Source organism: Mobula birostris, chromosome 16 (assembly GCF_030028105.1).
Source record: "Mobula birostris isolate sMobBir1 chromosome 16, sMobBir1.hap1, whole genome shotgun sequence".
Lineage (NCBI taxonomy): Eukaryota > Metazoa > Chordata > Chondrichthyes > Myliobatiformes > Myliobatidae > Mobula > Mobula birostris.
The window spans coordinates 26,178,668-26,198,349 of NC_092385.1; the positions used below are offsets into that span (position 1 = coordinate 26,178,668).

Consider the following 19,682-nt stretch of genomic DNA (forward strand, 5'->3'; position numbering starts at 1 on the left):
CAATTAGTTTTTGTTCATTAGAAGTTGTCCCAAATAAGCAGTTGCTGCAATTAACCGATGGCCCAATTAACTGGAATCCATTGTATATTTAATGCCATCTGTCTCTTAGAAGTAAATAAAGAACCTACTCCATGATCTTAGGAATTTAATTGGATCTTTGTAAGCACAGAAATAAATAACATTATATTATAATTTATAATAGTCATAGATCAATACAGCATAGATACAGGCCCTTCAGCCCAATGAGTTAATGCCAACCACGGTGCCCAGTTTCCTGCATTCAACCCATCTCCCTCTAAACCCAGCCCCTCCATGCACTTATAGAAGTGCTTCTGAAATAATACCATTGTACTTGCCTCGATCACTTCATGTGGCCTCTCAGACCCTTTTAAAGCTTTCCCCTCTCAAAAACCTATGCCCTGTAGTTTTTGATTCTCCTTCCCTGAGGAAAAGAAAGCTCTGTGTTTCACCTTATGGATGCCTCCTATTATTTTAAACATTTACATAAGGTCACCTCTCATTCTCCTATGTTCCAAGGAACAAAGACCCAGTCTGGCCAACCCTCTTTATAATTCAGGCCCTTTAGTCCTGGTAACATCTTCGTAAATCTTTCCTACACTCATTCCAGTTTCACCATGCATTTCCTATAAAAGAGTGACTAAAACTGTACAAAATACTCCAACTGCAGCCTCACCAAGGATTTATGTACCTGCAACATAATGGCCAGCTCCTGTACTTAATGCCCAGAATGATGAAAGCCAGCCTGTTAAATGTCTTTACCACCATCCTGTCTACAGGCCTCCAATGAATCTTGCCCTACTGCTCCTCGATCCCTCAGTTCTATGACCTGCTGAACCTAATGTATGCTTCCTTCTTTTTTCTTTACTAGAGACTAGAGCCCCAATATCTCTCATCAACTAGGGTTCTCTAAACTTGCCGAGTTGACCTTTCACCCTAACAGGAACACGTTGCCACTGGACTCTTGGTATCACTCTCTTAAAAGCCTCCCATGTGCAAATTGTTCCTTTCCCTTCAAACAGGCTCTTCCAATTGATTGTTGCTAGATCCTACTTTATTCTCCCAAAATTAACCCTGCTGCAGTTTAGGACCCTAACCGGTGTCCTTTTGGTCTTTTCAGTAAACTGTATTTTATTGTAGGATTATGTTTATAATTGGATAACAGCACAATTCAAGAGTTATATGATCCAAGGCTTACATTGCACCATTGAAACAAATACTGGGTCCAACGACACTTGCTGCTCCACTTGTGATCTTAAATGGAAAATGGCCTTCAGGACAACTTGTTTCCATATTGCAGCTAAATGTTTTAGCTTTTGACTCTGTAATTGTTAAAATAAAATATTTATAAAATGTTTCTTATAACTGAAAGATGTAACTTAAAACTTGCTTGTTTACTAACTGAATAAGACCAATGAAAGATCACGAACCGATTGTGTTTACTCTTACGCAGTCTCCACAGACGTTGCCTAATTACTATTTCCAGCATCTGCTTTTTCATTTCAGATTTACAGGATCATGCTTTCTTTTCTCTTTCTTGTTACATCCTGAAAACTGTTTTGCAGGATGCACAGAAGATACCAGAGCAAATGTATTGCAGCCCCTAAGCTTGTACAGATTTGACATATGGAAATGTTTGCTCGGTAATATCAGGGAAAATATACATTTGACTTTCCTGCCAGAATCAGGTAATTGACCCTTCCAACAAACCAATGACCAGTTTAACCACTGTTTGAGGTTGTTTTAATGAAAGGTCGTCAATCTGAACCAGTATCTCTGGTAAACATACAAAATGCTGGAGGAACTCAGCAGGCCAGGCAACATCTATGGAACACAGTAAACAGTCAACGTTTCAAGCCAAGACCCTTCATCAGGACTGGAAAGGAAAGGGAGAAGTCACTCAGAAGGTGGGGGGAGGGGAGGAAGAAGTACAAAGTGATAGGTGATCGGTGAAACAGGGAGGGGGGAGGGATTGAAGTAAAGAGCTGGGAAGTTAATAGGTGAAAGAGGCAAAGGGCTGGATAAGGGAGAAGCTGTTAGGAGAGGACCATGGAAGAAAGGGAAGTCGGGGGGGGGGCATCAGAGGGAGGTGATGGTCTGGTAAAGAGATAAGATGAGAAAGGGAAATGGGAATGGGGAAAGGTGAAGGGGAGGGAATGCAATTACCAGAACTTTGAGAAACTGATGTTCATGCCATCAGATTGGAGGCTGCTGAGCTGGAATATAAGGTGTTGCTCTTCCAACATGAGTGTGGCCTCATCATGGCAGTAGAGGAGGTCATGGACTGACATGTCAGAATGGATTATCTCTGTTCCCTTTTGACAGATGCTGCTGAATTTTCCAGCATGATCTATTTTTGACTTTGTATTTCTGGCATCTGTGATATTTGCAGACATCTCACCTCTCTTGGAAGTTCCGGGAGTCTCCTACATATTGATAGTGGCTCCCTGATGCCCGGAAATTATATACAATATCCCGGAAATCGACTTTTTTGAGAGGGAGAGGGAGAGCGAAAGCGAGCATCCTGATTGGTCTCTCTTCGTGCTAAGTAGACCTATCAGTTTTCTCTGTGGGCGGGCTTTACAGTCGACCTCAAAAATAATGACAGTGTTGCTCGCTGCACTGTTTGCAACAGTGACTTTTCTATTGCCCATGGTGGGTTAAAATGTAAAAGACATGTTGAGGTGAGTTTAACAGGTATTATTCGTTCATTAGCATAGCTAATGTTATTTAAACTAGCTGGCTAGCTGCTAAGGAGCTACGCTATTGATGTCCTACATAATGAGGCCAAACTTCCTGTACAATTGCTTAAAGATGTAATAGAATAAACATGATAATATAATATAAGTACATATTTTAATGTCACATTTTCTGCATATACCCAACTTGGTTTACAGATTAGGTAAGATCACTAAGCAAAGTATTACATACACCCTTGGAGGTCAACCGGGGGTAGGGAGTATATGGGGATGCGGGGGGTGGGGGTGCTACCTCCCTGAAATGAGTTCTTACAGGGTGGGATGTCTGATATTTGGCTCTAGAATGCACTTAAGGCCTGCTTCTAAAATTGTGTATCTTGAATCCCGAGGCAATTTTTCAGGAAACATTTCACCACACGAAGAAGGTGTGGTAATGAAAGCTTGGAGGTCTAGCAGTGGGAAGCTGGGAATGGTGAGAGAGTTAGACATAGTGAGATGACACCCTGAAGAACATATGGCTCAGGGATTTTAGTTTTGAAAAATTGTTCCCGCAACCACAAAAATGTAGGTGCTTTTCTTCTGAAAATTTTGTTAACATACAGGAAAGCATTTTTGTGAACACTTCTGATGTTTGTCACCTGTCATGAAATTTTCCCCTCACTGTTTTGATACATTTTCATTCTTCCTGCACTGTTTCCATGTGTTGAACTCCCCCAACTGAAGTGTGACACGTAAAATTCACTTGCAGTGAAATTTTCAATTTCGATTTCACTGGTCAAGAAAATAACTGATCTTATTTACTGACAGAATGATCAGATTTTCCTAACTTCTTTTCCACAGAAGCTTTTCTACTTAAAAAGCCAACATTTAAACTGCATTCTTTGTCCTCACTGAGATCTTTGAGCCCCTTGTAATCACCTCAAATTTTAGCCATTCATGATGCTTGAAAATTTTGCCAACAGGAAGCAGAGAGGTGGTCACTCTTGGCTTCCTGGTTTCATGACCATCATGGCTGCTGCTGCTAGACTCTGCTTCATTTGACATATTCTTACTGCTGAATCTGTAGCAGCTTTACTGTGCTCACCCCCTTGAGCCTGCTCCCATTCAATGAGGTCATCGCTGATCTGACTGTGACATCAGCCTTTTGATAACCATTATATCCTTGATAACCTCTTATCCATCAGATATCTATCTGATTCTGCCTTAAAAGTATTCAAAGATCCTGCATCCATAGTCATTTTGATGAAAGTTGATTCCATAGCCCTAGAGAAAATGATGCATCTTACCTGAGACTTCAATGGCTGACTTCTTGTTTATAAACAATGACCTTTAGTACTGGATTGTCCTCCAAGAGGGAATATGCTCTTGCAGCAAGCCAAGACTGAATTATGCCTCCTCGTGGAACCAACCTGTCCTTCTCATGTATTAGTCTAGTTATTCACTTGGATTATGGATGTTATTTATTTGGATTTCCAGAAGATGTTTGCCGAGGTGCCGCATAAAAGATTTATCCATTAGATAAGGATGCATAGAGTTGGCGGTGATGTATTGACGATATACATAACGATCTGGAAGAGGGGACTGAGCGTAGTGTATCTATGTTTGCTGACAATACTAAGTTGAGTGGAAAAGCAAATTGTGCAGAAGATACAGGGAGTCTGCAGAGAGGTACAGAACGGTTAAGTGAGTGGGCAAGGGTCTGGCAGGTGGAGTATAAAGTTGGTAAATGCGAGGTCATCCACTTTGGAAGGGAAAATGAAAGAGCAGATGATTATTTAAATGGTAAAAAATTGCAGCATGTCGGTGTGAAGAGGAACTTCGGAGTACTTGTGCATGAATCACAATAGGTTGGTTTGCAGGTGCAGCGGGCTATCAGGAAGGCAAATGAAATGTTGGCTTTCATTGCTAGAGGGATTGAATTTAAGAGCAGGGAGGTTATGCTGCAACTGTACAGGGTACTGGTGAGGCTGGACCTGGAGTACTGTGTGCAGTTCTGGTCTCCTTACTTGAGAAAGGATATACTGGCTTTGGAGGCGTTGCAGAGGAGGTTGAGAGATTGAGTCGCCTGGGACTGTACTCGCTGGAATTCAGAAGAATGAGAGGAGATCTTATAGAAACATGTAAAATTATGAAAGGGATAGATAAGATAGAGGCAGGAAAGTTGTTTCCACTGGTAGGTGAGACTAGAACTAGGGGACATAGCCTCAAGATTTGGGGCAGTAGATTTAGGATTTAAATATATTTAAGACAAAGTTGGATAGATTTTTGGATAGTAGGGAAAGTAAGGGTTATGGGGAAAAAGCAGTAGGTGGAGATGAGTCCATGGCCAGATCAACCATGATCTTATTGAATGACGGAGCGGGCTCGACGGGCCAGATGGCCTACTCCTGCTCCTATTTCTTATCTTATGTTCTTAAATCTTCTCTGTACTGCTTCTAATCCAATTACGTCTTTGCTTAAATAAGGAAGTCAACACTGTACACGATCTTCCATATGTGATCTCACTGAAACCCTTTGCATTAATTTTAGTCCAGCAAGTTGTAAAGAAACTCAAAAATACTGTTCTGTGATGCCCAGACTTCTTGCTTTTTGTAGCTCACATACTTCAAACAGATTTAGGATGACTTACAATGCTGTTTTAATACTAGAAAATGGTGTGGTATACTTCTTAAAACGTCGTGTATAAAAAATATTTCTAAAAAAGCTCCAGTCTACTATTGTTCCCATCTGCATGCATAATAAGTGTTTGAAGTGACTAAAGGGTTCATTCAATATCATGTTAATTGCACATGTTAACGGTGATTAGTACTGTACACATTTACCCTTTAATTTCTCTCAAACTCAACACATATGCTGGATTATGCCGATGGTTACCAGTAGAGTTGTTGTTATATGTGAGAGCGTTTACATGCGAGTATACCCCAGACCTCCATGTCTGCACACTGCAACAAGGTGGAGGACAGGTAGTAATGGTTCAGATTGTAATGTGAATTGAATGGACCATATCTGGTTCTTTAGCTTTATGCCAATGACAATTGGGCATCTCACTCAGCTTCAATCATCTGAACGCCTTGTTTAACTCTTTTTTGAAGTTTTTCCAAAATTCTCAAATTATCAGGCTGAAGTTCTTTGAATTGTGATTGTTGCTTCATCCAATTTTCAATTTTATTTCTTTCTACATGATTAGTGTGAAACAACTCCAGAGAGTATTTCCCCCTACTTCGGATGACAGCTGTTGATTTGAAAGGGGTGAAGGAAGCATTAAGGGAGATGCCAGTCCTCAAAGGTTGCCCTCTTGTTTGAATGGTTGACTATGCTTGAATTCAGTTTTCATGCCGGCTTCCTTAATTTGACATCATTGAAGTCAAATTTTGCTGGTGATACAAAAAGACTAAATAAGGCTGGATTAGTCCTTGGCTACAACCTAGACTCTTTTGAGTCAGTGGTGGAGAGGAGATCACTAAACAAACAGTTATCCATTGTGGACCATCAGGCACATCCTCTGTGACCTACTGAATAAGCAGCAGAGACCCCTTTCGAACAGGCTCATTCAGCTCTGCTGTCACAAGGATCGTTACAGAAAATCTTTCCTACCAAAGTACAACAGTTCATCTCTGTGTAACTGGAGAACACACATCGTAGTACAATAGCGCAAACATGAGAAAATCTGCAGATGCTGGAATTTCAAGCAACACACATAAAAATTGCTGGTGAACGCAGCAGGCCAGGCAGCATCTATAGAAAGAGGTACAGCCGACGTTTCGGGCCGAGACCCTTCGTCAGGACTAACTGAAAGAAGAGCTAGTAAGAGATTTGAAGGTGGGAGGGGGAGGGGGAGATCCGAAATGATAGGAGAAGACAGGAGGGGAAGGGGTGGAGCCAAGAGCTGGACAGGTGATTGGCAAAAGAGATATGAGAGGATCATGGGATGGGAGGCCTAGGGAGAAAGAAAGGGGGCAGGGGGAAGCCCAGAGGATGGGCAAGGAGTATAGTGAGAGGGACAGAGGGAGAAAAAGGGGAGAGAGAGAGAGAGAGAGAGAGAGAGAGAGAGAGAGAGAGAGAGAGAGAGATGGGGTACGAAGGAGAGGAGGGGCATTAACAGAAATTAGAGAAGTCAATGTTCATGCCATCAGGTTGGAGGCTACCCAGACGGAATATAAGGTGTTGTTCCTCCATCCTGAGTGTGGCTTCATCTTGACAGTAGAGGAGGCCGCGGATAGACATGTCAGAATGGGAATGGTACGTGGAATTAAAATGTGTGGCCACTGGGAGATCCTGCTTTCTCTGGCGGACAGAGTGTAGGTGTTCAGTGAAATGGTCTCCCGGCCTGTGTCGGGTCTCACCAATATATAGCAGGCTGCATCAGGAGCACTGGACGCAGTATATCCTGGCACTTATCCGTGTAAGCGGAACAAGTGCTACACATGCCTTTACACTTCCTCCCTTACCACCATTCAGGGCCCCAGACAGTCCTTCCAGGTGAGGCGACACTTCACCTGTGAGTCGGCTGGGGTGATATACTGCGTCCGGTGCTCCCGATGTGGCGAGACACGACGCAGGCTGGGACACCGTTTCGCTGAATACCTACGCTCTGTTCGCCAGAGAAAGCAGGCATTCCCAGTGGTCACACAATTTAATTCCACATCCTATTCCCATTCTGACATGTCTCTCCACGGGCTCCTCTACTGTAAAGATGAAGCCACACTCAGGTTGAAGAAACAACACCTTATATTCCGTCTGGGTAGCCTCCAACCTGATGGCATGAACATTGACTTCTTTAACTTCCGTTAATACCGCACCTCTCCTTCATACCCTATCCGTTATTTATTGTTTATTTATTTCTCTCTCTCTCTCTCTCTCTCTCTCTCTCTCTCTCTCTCCTTTTTCTTCCTCTGTCCCTCTCACTATACTCCTTGCCCATCCTCAGGGCTTCCCCCTCCCCCTTTCTTTCTCCCTAGGCCTCCCGTCCCATGATCCTCTCATATCCCTTTTGCCAATCAACTTTCCAGCTCTTAGATCCACCCCTCCCCCTCCTGTCTTTTCCTATCATTTCAGATCTCCCCCTCCCCCTCCACTGTCAAATCTCTTACAATCTCTTCTTTCAGTTAGTCCTGACGAAGGGTCTCGGCCCAAAACGTCGACTGTACCTCTTCCTATAGATGCTGCCTGGCCTGCTGCGTACACCAGCAATTTTTATGTGTGTTGCTCGCGGTACAATAGTCTCTGTTTTATTATTTCATACATTGTTATTGCACATTAGTAAATTATTATTGTGTATATTATTATTCTGTACTTTATTACTAGCCTGCACATTGCTGTGTGTTTTTAAATGTCACTGCTGTAATGAAAGAACTTCCCACTCGGGATCAATAAAGCCTTTATTATTATTATTATTATTACTATTAATTAAAAGGCAACCTGATAAAGTTGTGAGCTGAAATATAAACACATCTTTCACTTTCAGCAACTGACAGAGCCCAGAGCCCAAGTGTTGCTTTGAAGCACGTTTTAGATTCAGCAATAGATTTTCTTCACAAGTCATTGCTGCCATTTATGCCTCAATATTCAGCTCCTGCCAAGAGTCTGAGAGAATACAGCTAACATTGATGCTGCAGCCTGCTTATGTTTACAAACTGAGCTTTATTTCTAATATTATTTAATGGGAAATTTAAAATACCTTGGATATATTTCTTATGATTGACTTCCACTTCACGGGTCATGAGTTTAGACGCAATGTAAAATGCTACGAAGCTCACGAGCAGCACCACTACACCACGTAGTAAAACTGGAAGAAAATATTGAAAAAAACTTATTCTTCAAAACCTTACAAAGTTGTTTATAAGTACCCAGATCCCAACAGAAGTTAGCTTTCAACATGTATTGATTAATAGGTGCGGCAGTTCATGTTGTATCACTCCTTGCTCTATATTAATAAACATCATTCATAATAAAAAATATTACACCCCTCAGTGCCTTTCATTCTTTACATTCATGGGCCATGCTTGCTGAACTGCTCTACAACATTCATACACATCAATAGATCTGCGGTCACGCATGAGGCAGGGCATTGTGATACTAATGATTACAATGACGGAGGGGCTTATTCCCTCAAACTGGCTCCTTCTTCTCCAGCAGAAGAACCCTACACTGTGGTCCTTCCCCACTGAGCCCTGATGAGGACAGATTATTTTTATATCAAAATAAACTTTATTTGTGATAAAAAATGACAGGAATAAACTGTCCATGCGATGTTCTCAGGGAAACGTACGGAAGAAATGTGGGAAATGTTCAGGGGATATTTGTGTGGGGTTCTGAGTAGGTATGAGACATGGAAAGGATGGTAGGGTACAGGAACTGTGGTGTACAAAGGCTGTTGTAAATCTAGTCAAGAAGAAAAGAAGAGCTTACGAGAGGTTCACTAAACCAGGTAATGATAGGAATCTAGAAGATTATAAGGCAAGCAGGAAGGAGTTTAAGAATGAAATTAGGAGAGCCAGAAGGGGCCATGAGAAGGCCTTGGCGGACAGGATTAAGGAAAACCCCAAGGCGTTCTACAAGTATGTGAAGAGCAAGAGAATAAGACGTGAGAGAATAGGACCAATCAAGTGTGACAGCGGAAAAGTGTGTATGGAACCGGAGGAGATAGCAGAGGTACTTAATGAATACTTTGCTTCAGTATTCACTATGGAAAAGGATTTTGGCGATTGTAGGGATGACCTGCAGAGAACTGAAAAGCTTGAGAATGTAGATAATAAGAAAGAGGATGTGCTGGAGCTTTTGGAAAGCATCAAGTTGAATAAGTCACTGGGACCGGACGGGATGTACCCAGGCTACTGTGGGAAGTGAAGGAGGAGATTGCTGAGCCTCTGGCAATGATCTTTGCATCATCAATGAGGGCAGAAGAGGTTCTAGAGGATTGGAGGGTTGTGGATGTTTTTCCCTTATTGAAGAAAGGGAGCAGGGATAGCCCAGGAAATTATAGGCCAGTGAGTCTTACTTCAGTGGTTGGTAAGTTGATGGATAAGATCCTGAGAGGCAGAAATTATGAACATTTGGAGAGGCATAATATGATTAGGAATAGTCATCATGGCTTTGTCAAAGGCACGTCGTGCCTTACGAGCCTGATTGAATTTTTTTGAGGATGTGACTAAACACATTGATGAAGGTAGAGCTGTAGATATAGTGTATATGGATTTTAGCAAGGCATTTGATAAGCTACTCCATGCAAGACTTACTGAGAAAGTAAGGAGGCATGGGATCCAAGGGGACATTGCTTTGTGGATCCAGAACTGGCTTGCCCACAGAAGGAAAAGAGTGATTGTCAGTGGGTCATATTCTGCATGGAGGCCGGTGATCAGTGGTGTGCCTCGGGGATCTGTTCTGGGACCCCTACTCTTTGTGATTTTTATAAATGACCTGGATGAGGAAGTGAAGGGATGGGTTAATAAATTTGCTGATGACACAAAGGTTGGGGCTGTTGTGGATAGTGTGGAGGGCTGTCAGAGGTTACAGTGGGACATTGATAGGTTGCAAAACTGGGCTGAGAAGTGGCAGATGGAGTTCAACCTAGATAAATGTGAGGTGGTTCATTCTGGTACGTCAAATATGATGGCAGAATATAGCATTAATGGTAAGACTCTTGGCAGTGCGGAGGATCAGAGGGATCTTGGGGTCCGAGTCCATATGACACTCAAAGCTGCGATGCAGGTCGACTCTGTGGTTAAGAAAGCATATGGTGCATTGGCCTTCATCAATCGTGGGACTGAGTTTAAGATCTGAGAGGTAATGTTGCAGCTCTATAGGACCCTGGTCAGACCCCACTTGGAGTACTGTGCTCAATTCTGGTCGCCTCACTATAGGAAGGACGTGAAAACCATAGAAAAGGTGCAGAGGAGATTTACAAGGAAGTTGCCTGGATTGGGAAGCATGACTTATGAGAATAGGTTGAGTGAACTTGAACTTTTCTCCTTGGAGCGACAGAGGATGAGGGGTGACCTGATAGAGGTGTATAATGAGAGGCGTTGATTGTGTGGATAGTCAGATGCTTTTTCCCAGGGCTGAAATGGCTAGCATGAGAGCGCATAGTTTTAAAGTGCTTGGAAGTAGGTGCAGAGGAGGTGTCGGGGTAAGTTTTTTTACGCAGAGAGTGGTGAGTGCGTGGAATGGGTTGCCGGCGGCGGCGGTGGTGGAGGTGGATACGATCGGGTCTTTTAAAAGACTCCTGGATGGCTACATGGAGCTTAGAAAAATAGAGGGCTATGGGTAAATTCTAGGTAGTTCTAAGGTAGGGACATGTTCGGCACAGCTTTGTGGGCCGAAGGGCCTGTATTGTGCTGTAGGTTTTCTATATTTCTATGTTTTCCTTCTTTACATTCAAAGTCACTGCTTTCAGAGCTGTTCTATTACATTCCTACACATCAATCAATAGTAGTGCTGCCACTCATGTGGTCCATGAGATGGTATCCTATTACAATGAATGAGGGGCTTCCTCCCCAACCATTCCAGGAGCATAAGAACCCTACACTGTGGTCCTTCCCCACCAAGCCCTTGTGGTGGCTGCACCCAGCTTCAGCGCGCCCCTCAGCAATCGAACTTGAGCACAAACTCCTGCGGCCTTGGAAGTGTCAGTCGGTAGCATTCTCCCACGGACATCTCGATGTGCTGACAGCCCAAAGGGCGCCTGTCACCGAGGTGATGATCCGCCAGCAGCGCTTGATGCTTGTCTCCGAGTGCGTCACTGGGAACAGCCCGTAAAGCTGAGAGTCATCTATCTGTCGCACAGCTGCTCAGGATGAACTGCGACACAGGCCCTTGCATCCATCTCCACTCGCTCGTTGCAAACCCACAAAGAGATGAGGTACCCCACTACAATCGTCGCACTGGCAGTACTCAGTGGCAGTGATGCTTTGGGCACGCAGGTTGGATCTGACAGTGAGGGCCCCTCTCACCACTAGCCAGGAAAGGTCTTGGTGCCTGTCAGTGAGGCCTGGCGATGAGGCATTTTGTCTGATGGTCTGGACAGTCTGCTCAGGGAATCACCCGCTTGTGTCCATGGAGTCTTGTCCTGCAATGTCTGCAGGACGTTCTGTCTTCTGATAGACTTGTAGTCAAAAGTGTTGGTCCAGAAGAACTTTTCCACAAAGGGCAGGCAGTGTGGCATTGTCCAGCTGACTGGATCGTTGCAAGACGATGGCGCCAGACGCATCCTTCACAACACCGTGGGCAGTTGGATTCTTGGCACGTTGTGGTATTTGGTGCCCAGGTATTTAGGTTCCACACACAGCCTGATGCAGCCACACATGAAGGTGGCGACATTGCCTCCGTTGTCCAGGGACTGGTGCCCTGCGACCCACCTGACCCACTCCGTCTTGGAACCCCAAGTGGACCTAAAGTCAGCTTGGGTGATTCCAGGGAAGAAGGTTCAGTGTTCCCTGTGGCCTCTCTGTCATACAGACTGGCAGATCCTTAATATGTCCAGCTGACTTCCTTAACAGGCAAGAATTGTTTGTTAAGAACCTGTGCAGGTGGATGGGATTATTTAAACTGGCATGGTCAGCGCAGATGTTATGGGCCGAAGGGCCTGTTCCTTTGCCATACTCTTGTATGCTCCAGGAGTTCAATAATTTAGGGAAATGAGCATTTCCAGCACATACTGTTTTCATTCTAGACTTTCTTCATCAGCAGTATTTTCTTTATATAATAGTCCTGTCATTCAAATATATAGCTCACCCACAAGCATCTGTGGTTTCATTTCGTAACACATGCAAAATGCTGGAGGAACTCAGCAGGTCAGGTAGCTTCTAAATATATAATTAAAATTTTGATGTTTCAGGCCGAGGCCCTTCTTCAGGACTACAAAAGAAGGGGGAAAGATGCCAGAATAAAAAGGTGGGAGAGGAAGGAATGTAGCTAGAAGGTGCTAGGTCAAGCCAGGTGGGTAGAAAAGATAAAGGGCTGGAGGGGAAGGCATCTGATAGGAGAGGAGAGTGGGCCATAGGAGAAAGGGACGGAGAAGATGATGCGGGGGGAGGTGATAGGCAGGTGAGAAAGGGAAAGAAGCCAGAATGAGAAATCGAAGAAGTGGGGAGAGGGAGGAAATCATTTTTTTTTACTGGAAGGAGAAATCGATATTCGTGCCACCAGGTTAGAGGCTACCCAGACAGAATATAAAGCGTTTCTCCTTGACCCTGAGAGTGGCCTCATCTTGGCACATGTTGGAATGGAAATGGGAATCGGAATTGAAAAGTTTGGTCACCAGAAGGCTCTACTTCTGGTTAATGGAGCGGAGGTGTTCATCGAAGTGGTCCCCAGTTTACGATGGGTCTCACCTATGTAGAGAAGGCCGCATTGGGAGCTCCAGACACAATAGACAGCCCCAGAGGATTCGCAGGTGAAGTGTTGCCTCACTTGGAAGGACTGTTTGGGGCCCTGAATGGAGGTGAGGGAGGAGGTAACTGGGCAGGTGTAGCACTTTGGCTGCTGGCAGGGATAAGTGCCGGAAGGGAGATTAGTGGGGAAGGATGAATAGACAAGGGAATTACAGAGAGAGTGATCACTGAGAGGGGTGGAAGTAAAGAAATGTTTGGTGGCAAGATCTCTTTGGAGATGGCAGAAGTTGTAAAGAGCGATGTGTTGGATGCAAAAGCTCATGGGGTGGTAGGTGAGGAGAAGAGGAACTATCACTGTGAAGATAGTGTGAGGGCAGATGTTCAGGAAATGGAGGAGATATGGATGAGGGTAGCATCAATGGTGGAGGAAGGGAAATCCAGTTCTTTGAAGAATGAGGACATCTCTGATGTCCTGGAAAGGAAATCCACATCCTGGGATCAGATGTGGCAGCCCTTCTAGGTGAAACAAAGGATCACGTGCACCTTCCCTAACCTGGTCTACGGCATTTACTGCTCTCGATGTGGCCTCCTCTACATTGGCGCAACCAAGCATCGATTGAGTGACTGTTTTACTGAGCATCTACCCACTGTCTATAGTGACTATCCTGAGCTCCCAGTTGCCAGCCATTTCAATTCTCTTTCCTGTTCACATTGACGAGTCTGTCCTTGGCTTTCTCCCCCGCCAGGGTGAGACCCAGCACAACCTAGAGGGACAATATGTCATATCCCTCCTAGGTAGTCTATAAATCAACTGCATGACAAATAGGACTTCCAGTTTGAGATAACCTTCCGTGTCAGTGGAGTTTACCCCTTCATTTACCCCCCATCTCCACCCACTTCCCAATCTTTCTCTGGTCCTTGAGAGTTTTCATTCTTTCCCACAAATACCCTCCCTTCCCTCCAACGCCCCTCATCTTCATCCCCTTCGCCCTCTTGGTTCTGTCCACTTACTACACATAGTTTGCTCACACACTGCTCTCAGCCCCCCTCCCCCAATCTGGTTCCGGTTCTACAAGCACAAGAAGATCTGCAGATGTTGGAAATCCAAAGCAGCACACACAAGGTGCTGGAGGCAGCATTTCGGGCCTAGACCATTCATCAGCTCTCCCGTCTCCAATCTCCTTCTGCAGGTGTCCTTCCCTCTCACAGATATTGCTCAACTTGCTAGTTCTGGCTCCATCTGCCATTCAGCTCTACCCTAAGTTTTCTCATTATCACCTCCTTTAGTTATCAGATTCCACCACTGGTAGACCTTTGCGTCCCTGCCTATCTCCAGCAGATTTTTCTCTCCTACTCTCACCTTGCTCCATCTACCTCTCATTTCTTCCCCACTTTGCCTTTAACCATCATCCATCCCCTCCACTCCCCTATCAGGAGCAACCTGCCTGTCATCTTCCAACACTCCTCTTTCGTCCACAATCACCTCAGCCATCCCCTTTCCATTTTATAATGTTGGCCATCCCCTGTCTCCCAGCTCCTGCTGCAGAGTTTGGGCCTGAGATGTTCTTCCCTCTCACTGATGCTGCTCAGCTTGCTGAGTCCCTCCAGCAGATCGTTCTTGCCCTTTTCATTCCCTTTCATCATTTAATCATATTATTCCTTTTCATCTTCCTCCTCCGTCATCGTAAAACTAACTTTTTTCAAACATGGTGACATACTTCAGTCCCACAATCCGGTTTAAGATGATGAACCTCAGCAACTTCTGGGCTGGTGGTCAATGAAACAAAGAAAACAACTAAATACTTCGTTAATCACGTTTTCCACAGGTGATTGACAGGATGGATGCTGAGAAAATGTTTCCACTAATGGATTAGTTTTGGAATAATGGATTGTGTATTTGAGATGGGGAAACCTATTCTCTCAAAGGGATGTAAACATTTGAAATTCACTGTCCTGTGAAGTTAACATGCACTTGAACAGTGAGTAAATTAAGAAATACATGATGGAACTAGGAAAGTGGTGCTGAGGCCACATTTTAATCTGTCATGATCTTCTGGGATGGTACAGATGACTGGAGGGATCCACTGCAGAGAGGTGCAGAGAGTTGTAAAATTAGCCAGCTCAACCGTGGGCATTAGCCTCCATAGTATCCAGGTCATCTTCAAGGACTGGTGCCTCAGAAAGATGGTGGCCATCATTATGGACCTCCATGACCCAGGATGCACCTTCTTCTCATTGCTGCCATCAAGAAGAAGGTACAGAACCCTAAAGACACACACTCAACAATTCAAGAACAGCTTCTTCCCCTCTACCATCCAATTTCTTAATCGACATTGAACCCATGAACACTACCTCACTATATTTTTGCACTTCTTATTTAAGTTAACTATATACAGTGGCATGCAAAAGTTTGGGCACCCCTGGTCAAAATTTTTGTTACTGTGAATAGTTAAGTGAGTAGAAGATGAACTGATCTCCAAAAGTCATAACGTTAAAGATGAAACATTCTTTTCAACATTTTAAGCAAGATTAGTGTATTATTTTTGTTTTGTACAATTTTAGAGTGAAAAAAAGGAAAGGAGCACTATGCAAAAGTTTGGGCGCCCCAAGATTTGAGCTCTCAGATAACTTTTGCAAAGGTCTCAGATCTTAATTAGCTTGTTAGGGCAAAGGCTTGTTCACAGTTATCGTTAGGAAAGGCCAGGTAATGCAAATTTCAAAGCTTTATAAATACCCTGACTCCTCAAACCTTGTCCCAACAATCAGCAGCCATGGGCTCCTCTAAGCAGCCGCCTAGCACTCTGAAAATTAAAATAAATGATGCCCACAAAGCAGGAGAAGGCTATAAGAAGATAGCAAAGCGTTTTCAGGTAGCCGTTTCCTGAGTTTGTAATGTAATTAAGAAATGCCAGTTAACAGGAACGGTGGAGGTCAAGTTGTGGTCTGGAAGACCAAGAAAACTTTCCGAGAGAGCTGCTCGTAGGATTGCTAGAAAGACAAATCAAAACCCCCATTTGACTCCAAAAGACCTTCAGGAAGATTTAGCAGACTCTGGAGTGGTGGTTCACTGTTCCACTGTGCAGTGACACCTGCACAAATATGACCTTCATGGATGAGTCATCAGAAGAAAACCTTTCCTGCATCCTCACCACAAAATTCAGCGTCAAAAGTTTGCAAAGGAACATCTAAACAAGCCTGATGCATTTTGGAAACAAGTCCTGTGGACTGATGAAGTTAAAATAGAACTTTTTGGCCACAATGATCAAAGGTATGTTTGGAGAAAAAAGGATGCAGAATTTCATGAAAAGAACACCTCTCCAACTGTTAAGCACGGGGGTGGACCAATCATGCTTTGGGCTTGTGTTGCAGCCAGTGGCACAGGGAACATTTCACTGGTAGAGGGAAGAATGAATTCAATTAAATACCAGCAAATTCTGGAAGCAAACATCACACCATCATGAAAAGAGGATGGCTCCTACAACAGGATAATCCACAATGGACGACCTCAAGAGGCGCAAGCTGAAGATTTTACCATGGCCCTCACAGTCCTCTGACCTAAACATCATTGAAGATATGTGGATAGACCTCAAAAGAGCAGTGCATGCAAGATGGCCCAAGAATCTCACAGAACTATAAGCTTTTTGCAAAGAAGAATGGGCAAAAATCCCCCAAACAAGAATTGAAAGACTCTTAGCTGACTACAGAAAGCATTTACAAGCTGTGATACTTGCCAAAACGGGTGTTACTAAGTACTGCCATGCAGGGTGCCTGAAGTTTTGCTTTGGGCCCTTTTCCTTTTTTGTTATTTTGAAACTGTAAAAGATGGAAATAAAAAAAGTAATCTTGCTTAAAATATTAAAGAAATGTGTCATCTTTAACTTTATGCCTTTTGGAAATCAGGTAATCTTTTACTCACTTAGCTATTCACAGTAACAGAAATTTTGACCAGGGGTGCCCAAACTTTTGCATGCCATTGTATATACTTACCGTAATTCTCTGTTTTTTCCCTATTATTATGTATTGTATTGTACTGCTGCCACAAAGTCAATAAATTTCATGACATGCTCTAGTGATATTAAATCTGATTCTGGTAAACTCCTGCTCCTGTGCTCATGTTTTTATTTTGCGTTTTGTATGTTTTAACAGTGAAGCACTTGAAAGAGATTGCAAAGTGCTTTATAAATGCAAACTCTTAATTTAATACTACATTACTTCAAATTCAAGCTCAGTGTTTGCTTTGGAGCTCAATATTTGGAGAACAACCAGGTGTTCTAATGTGCCAGAAATTCCCACTACTTAGAATTTTTTCCCTCTCTTTTCTAATTCATGCTGAATGAAACTTATTACAATTTTTTGATGTAAGTGTTTAGTAGTAAAATTTAAAAAATCTGGAAATAATCAGCAATATCTTGGACTTACCTCTGCTGACACACACCTAATTCAACACAATTCAGCCCGAAATGTCAACTGCGCTTTTTTCCATAGAAGCGGCCTGACTTGCAAATTTCCTCCAGCATTTTGTGTGTGTTGCTTGGATTTTCAGCATCTGCAGATTTTCTCTTGTTTGCGACAAACCTAATACACTTTTGATTAACTGTAGCTTTTGCAATCTTGTGAGTGTCAGCGGTAGTTTTCTTAGAAAATAATTAATTCCTGAACCACTGAAATCCATGTGAAAATCACAATATTAAGACCAACTCATTGAAAGCTATAAAAAATAAAATTCCCACCTATTGGCCTCATTTCCGGGTCATAAGATTTATCTGTATTTTTAAAGCAGTTGAAGTTCTTCCTTCGATATGATCTCTCCTGCAGCACTCCCTGAAATGGGAAGCCATCAGTCACTGAAGTAATTAAACCAAGCTCAATTATTTTTAATTCACTGAGCACTCAATTAACCTATCATATCTTCAGTTCACCAAACATTAAGCCTGATTTCAGTAGCTGATGGTAGTACATGGTTAAAAGGCACTGAAATATTAACAGAAGAATCTTACAATAACATTATTATTTTCTCATAAAATTTATTTTCTAATTAGCACAGCCTTAGATCTGCATATAGATCTTGAGGACCTCAAAACCGACAATTTTCAATAGGAGTGACTCAACTTCTTTTAAAGTAGAAAAAAATAGGCTATTCAGAAAAATAGCTGAATTTGCATATTTCCTAGTATATTGCACATTAGCTAACCGGGGTATAATCCAAGCATACTTTTTTTTTAAAAAAAGAAAACTTCCTCATAGAAGTTTCTGAACTATACCATTGAAAGCACCTTACATGCAGATGTATACCAGAAAAAAATGACATTAATGCATTGACAAGTAGAAGAAAGAAAATGATAAGAAATATCTAGAGGATTTCTTGGAATGTATGCGGGGTGGTTTTTTGAACCAACATGTCGAGGAACCAACTAGAGAGCAGGTTATTCTGGACTTGGTTTTGAGCAATGAGGAAGGGTTAATTAGCAATCTTGTCGTGAGAGGCCCTTTGGGTAAGAGTGACCATAATATGGTGGAATTCTTCATTGAGATGGAGAGTGACATAGTTAATTCAGAAACAAAGGTTCTGAACTTAAAGAGGGGTAACTTTGAAGGTATGAGACATGAATTAGCTAAGATAGACTGGCAAATGACACTTAAAGGATTGACAGTGGATATGCAATGGCAAGCATTTAAAGATCGCATGGATGAACTACAACAATTGTTCATCCCAGTTTGGCAAAAGAATAAATCAAGGAAGGTAGTGCACCTGTGGCTGACAAGAGAAATTAGGGATAGTATCAATTCCAAAGAAGAAGCATACAAATTAGCCAGAAAAAGTGGCTCACCTGAGGGCTGGGAGAAATTCAGAGTTCAGCAGAGGAGGACAAAGGGCTTAATTAGGAAGGGGAAAAAAGATTATGAGAGAAAACTGGCAGGGAACATAAAAACTGACTGTAAAAGCTTTTATAGATATGTAAAAAGGAAAAGATTGGTAAAGACAAATGTAGGTCCCCTACAGACAGAGACAGGTGAATTGATTATGGGGAGCAAGGACATGGCAGACCAATTGAATAATTACTTTGGTTCTGTCTTCACTAAGGAGGACATAAATAATATTCCAGAAATAGTAGGGGACAGAGGGTCCAGTGAGATGGAGGAACTGAGCGAAACACATGTTAGTAGGGAAGTGGTGTTAGGTAAATTGAAGGGATTGAAGGCAGATAAATCCCCAGGGCCAGATGGTCTGCATTCTAGAGTGCTTACGGAAGTAGCCCAAGAAATAGTGGATGCATTAGTGATAATTTTTCAAAACTCGTTAGATTCTGGACTAGTTCCTGAGGATTGGAGGGTGGCTAATGTAACCCCACTTTTTAAAAAAGGAGAGAGAGAGAAACCGGGGAATTATAGACCGGTTAGCCTAACGTCGGTGGTGGGGAAACTGCTGGAGTCAGTTATCAAAGATGTGATAACAGCACATTTGGAAAGTGGTGAAATCATCGGACAAAGTCAGCATGGATTTGTGAAAGGAAAATCATGTCTGACGAATCTCATAGAATTTTTTGAGGATGTAACTAGTAGAGTGGATAGGGGAGAACCAGTGGATGTGGTATATTTGGATTTTCAAAAGGCTTTTGACAAGGTCCCACACAGGAGA

The 19,682-nt window shown here is 42.9% G+C and overlaps 1 protein-coding gene across 6 annotated transcripts in view; it reads right to left on the reverse strand.

The window, feature by feature from the left end:
* The window catches only part of LOC140211069 (protein FAM3C-like), a 58,677-nt gene that overhangs the window by 19,326 nt on the left and 19,669 nt on the right, over nucleotides 1-19,682 (reverse strand). For 2 of the 6 annotated variants that reach the window (XM_072280481.1, XM_072280482.1), the window contains 4 exons: nucleotides 17,776-17,866; nucleotides 16,777-16,858; nucleotides 8,395-8,502; nucleotides 1,217-1,340 (listed from right to left, as the gene is read on the reverse strand). In XM_072280481.1, the coding sequence (XP_072136582.1) occupies nucleotides 1,217-1,340; nucleotides 8,395-8,502; nucleotides 16,777-16,804 (260 nt within the window). In that variant the 5' untranslated portion in view covers nucleotides 16,805-16,858; nucleotides 17,776-17,866. The remainder of the gene's footprint in view (nucleotides 1-1,216; nucleotides 1,341-8,394; nucleotides 8,503-16,776; nucleotides 16,859-17,775; nucleotides 17,867-19,682) is intronic. The other 4 variants (XM_072280484.1, XM_072280486.1, XM_072280483.1 and 1 more) reach the window with 3 other exon arrangements.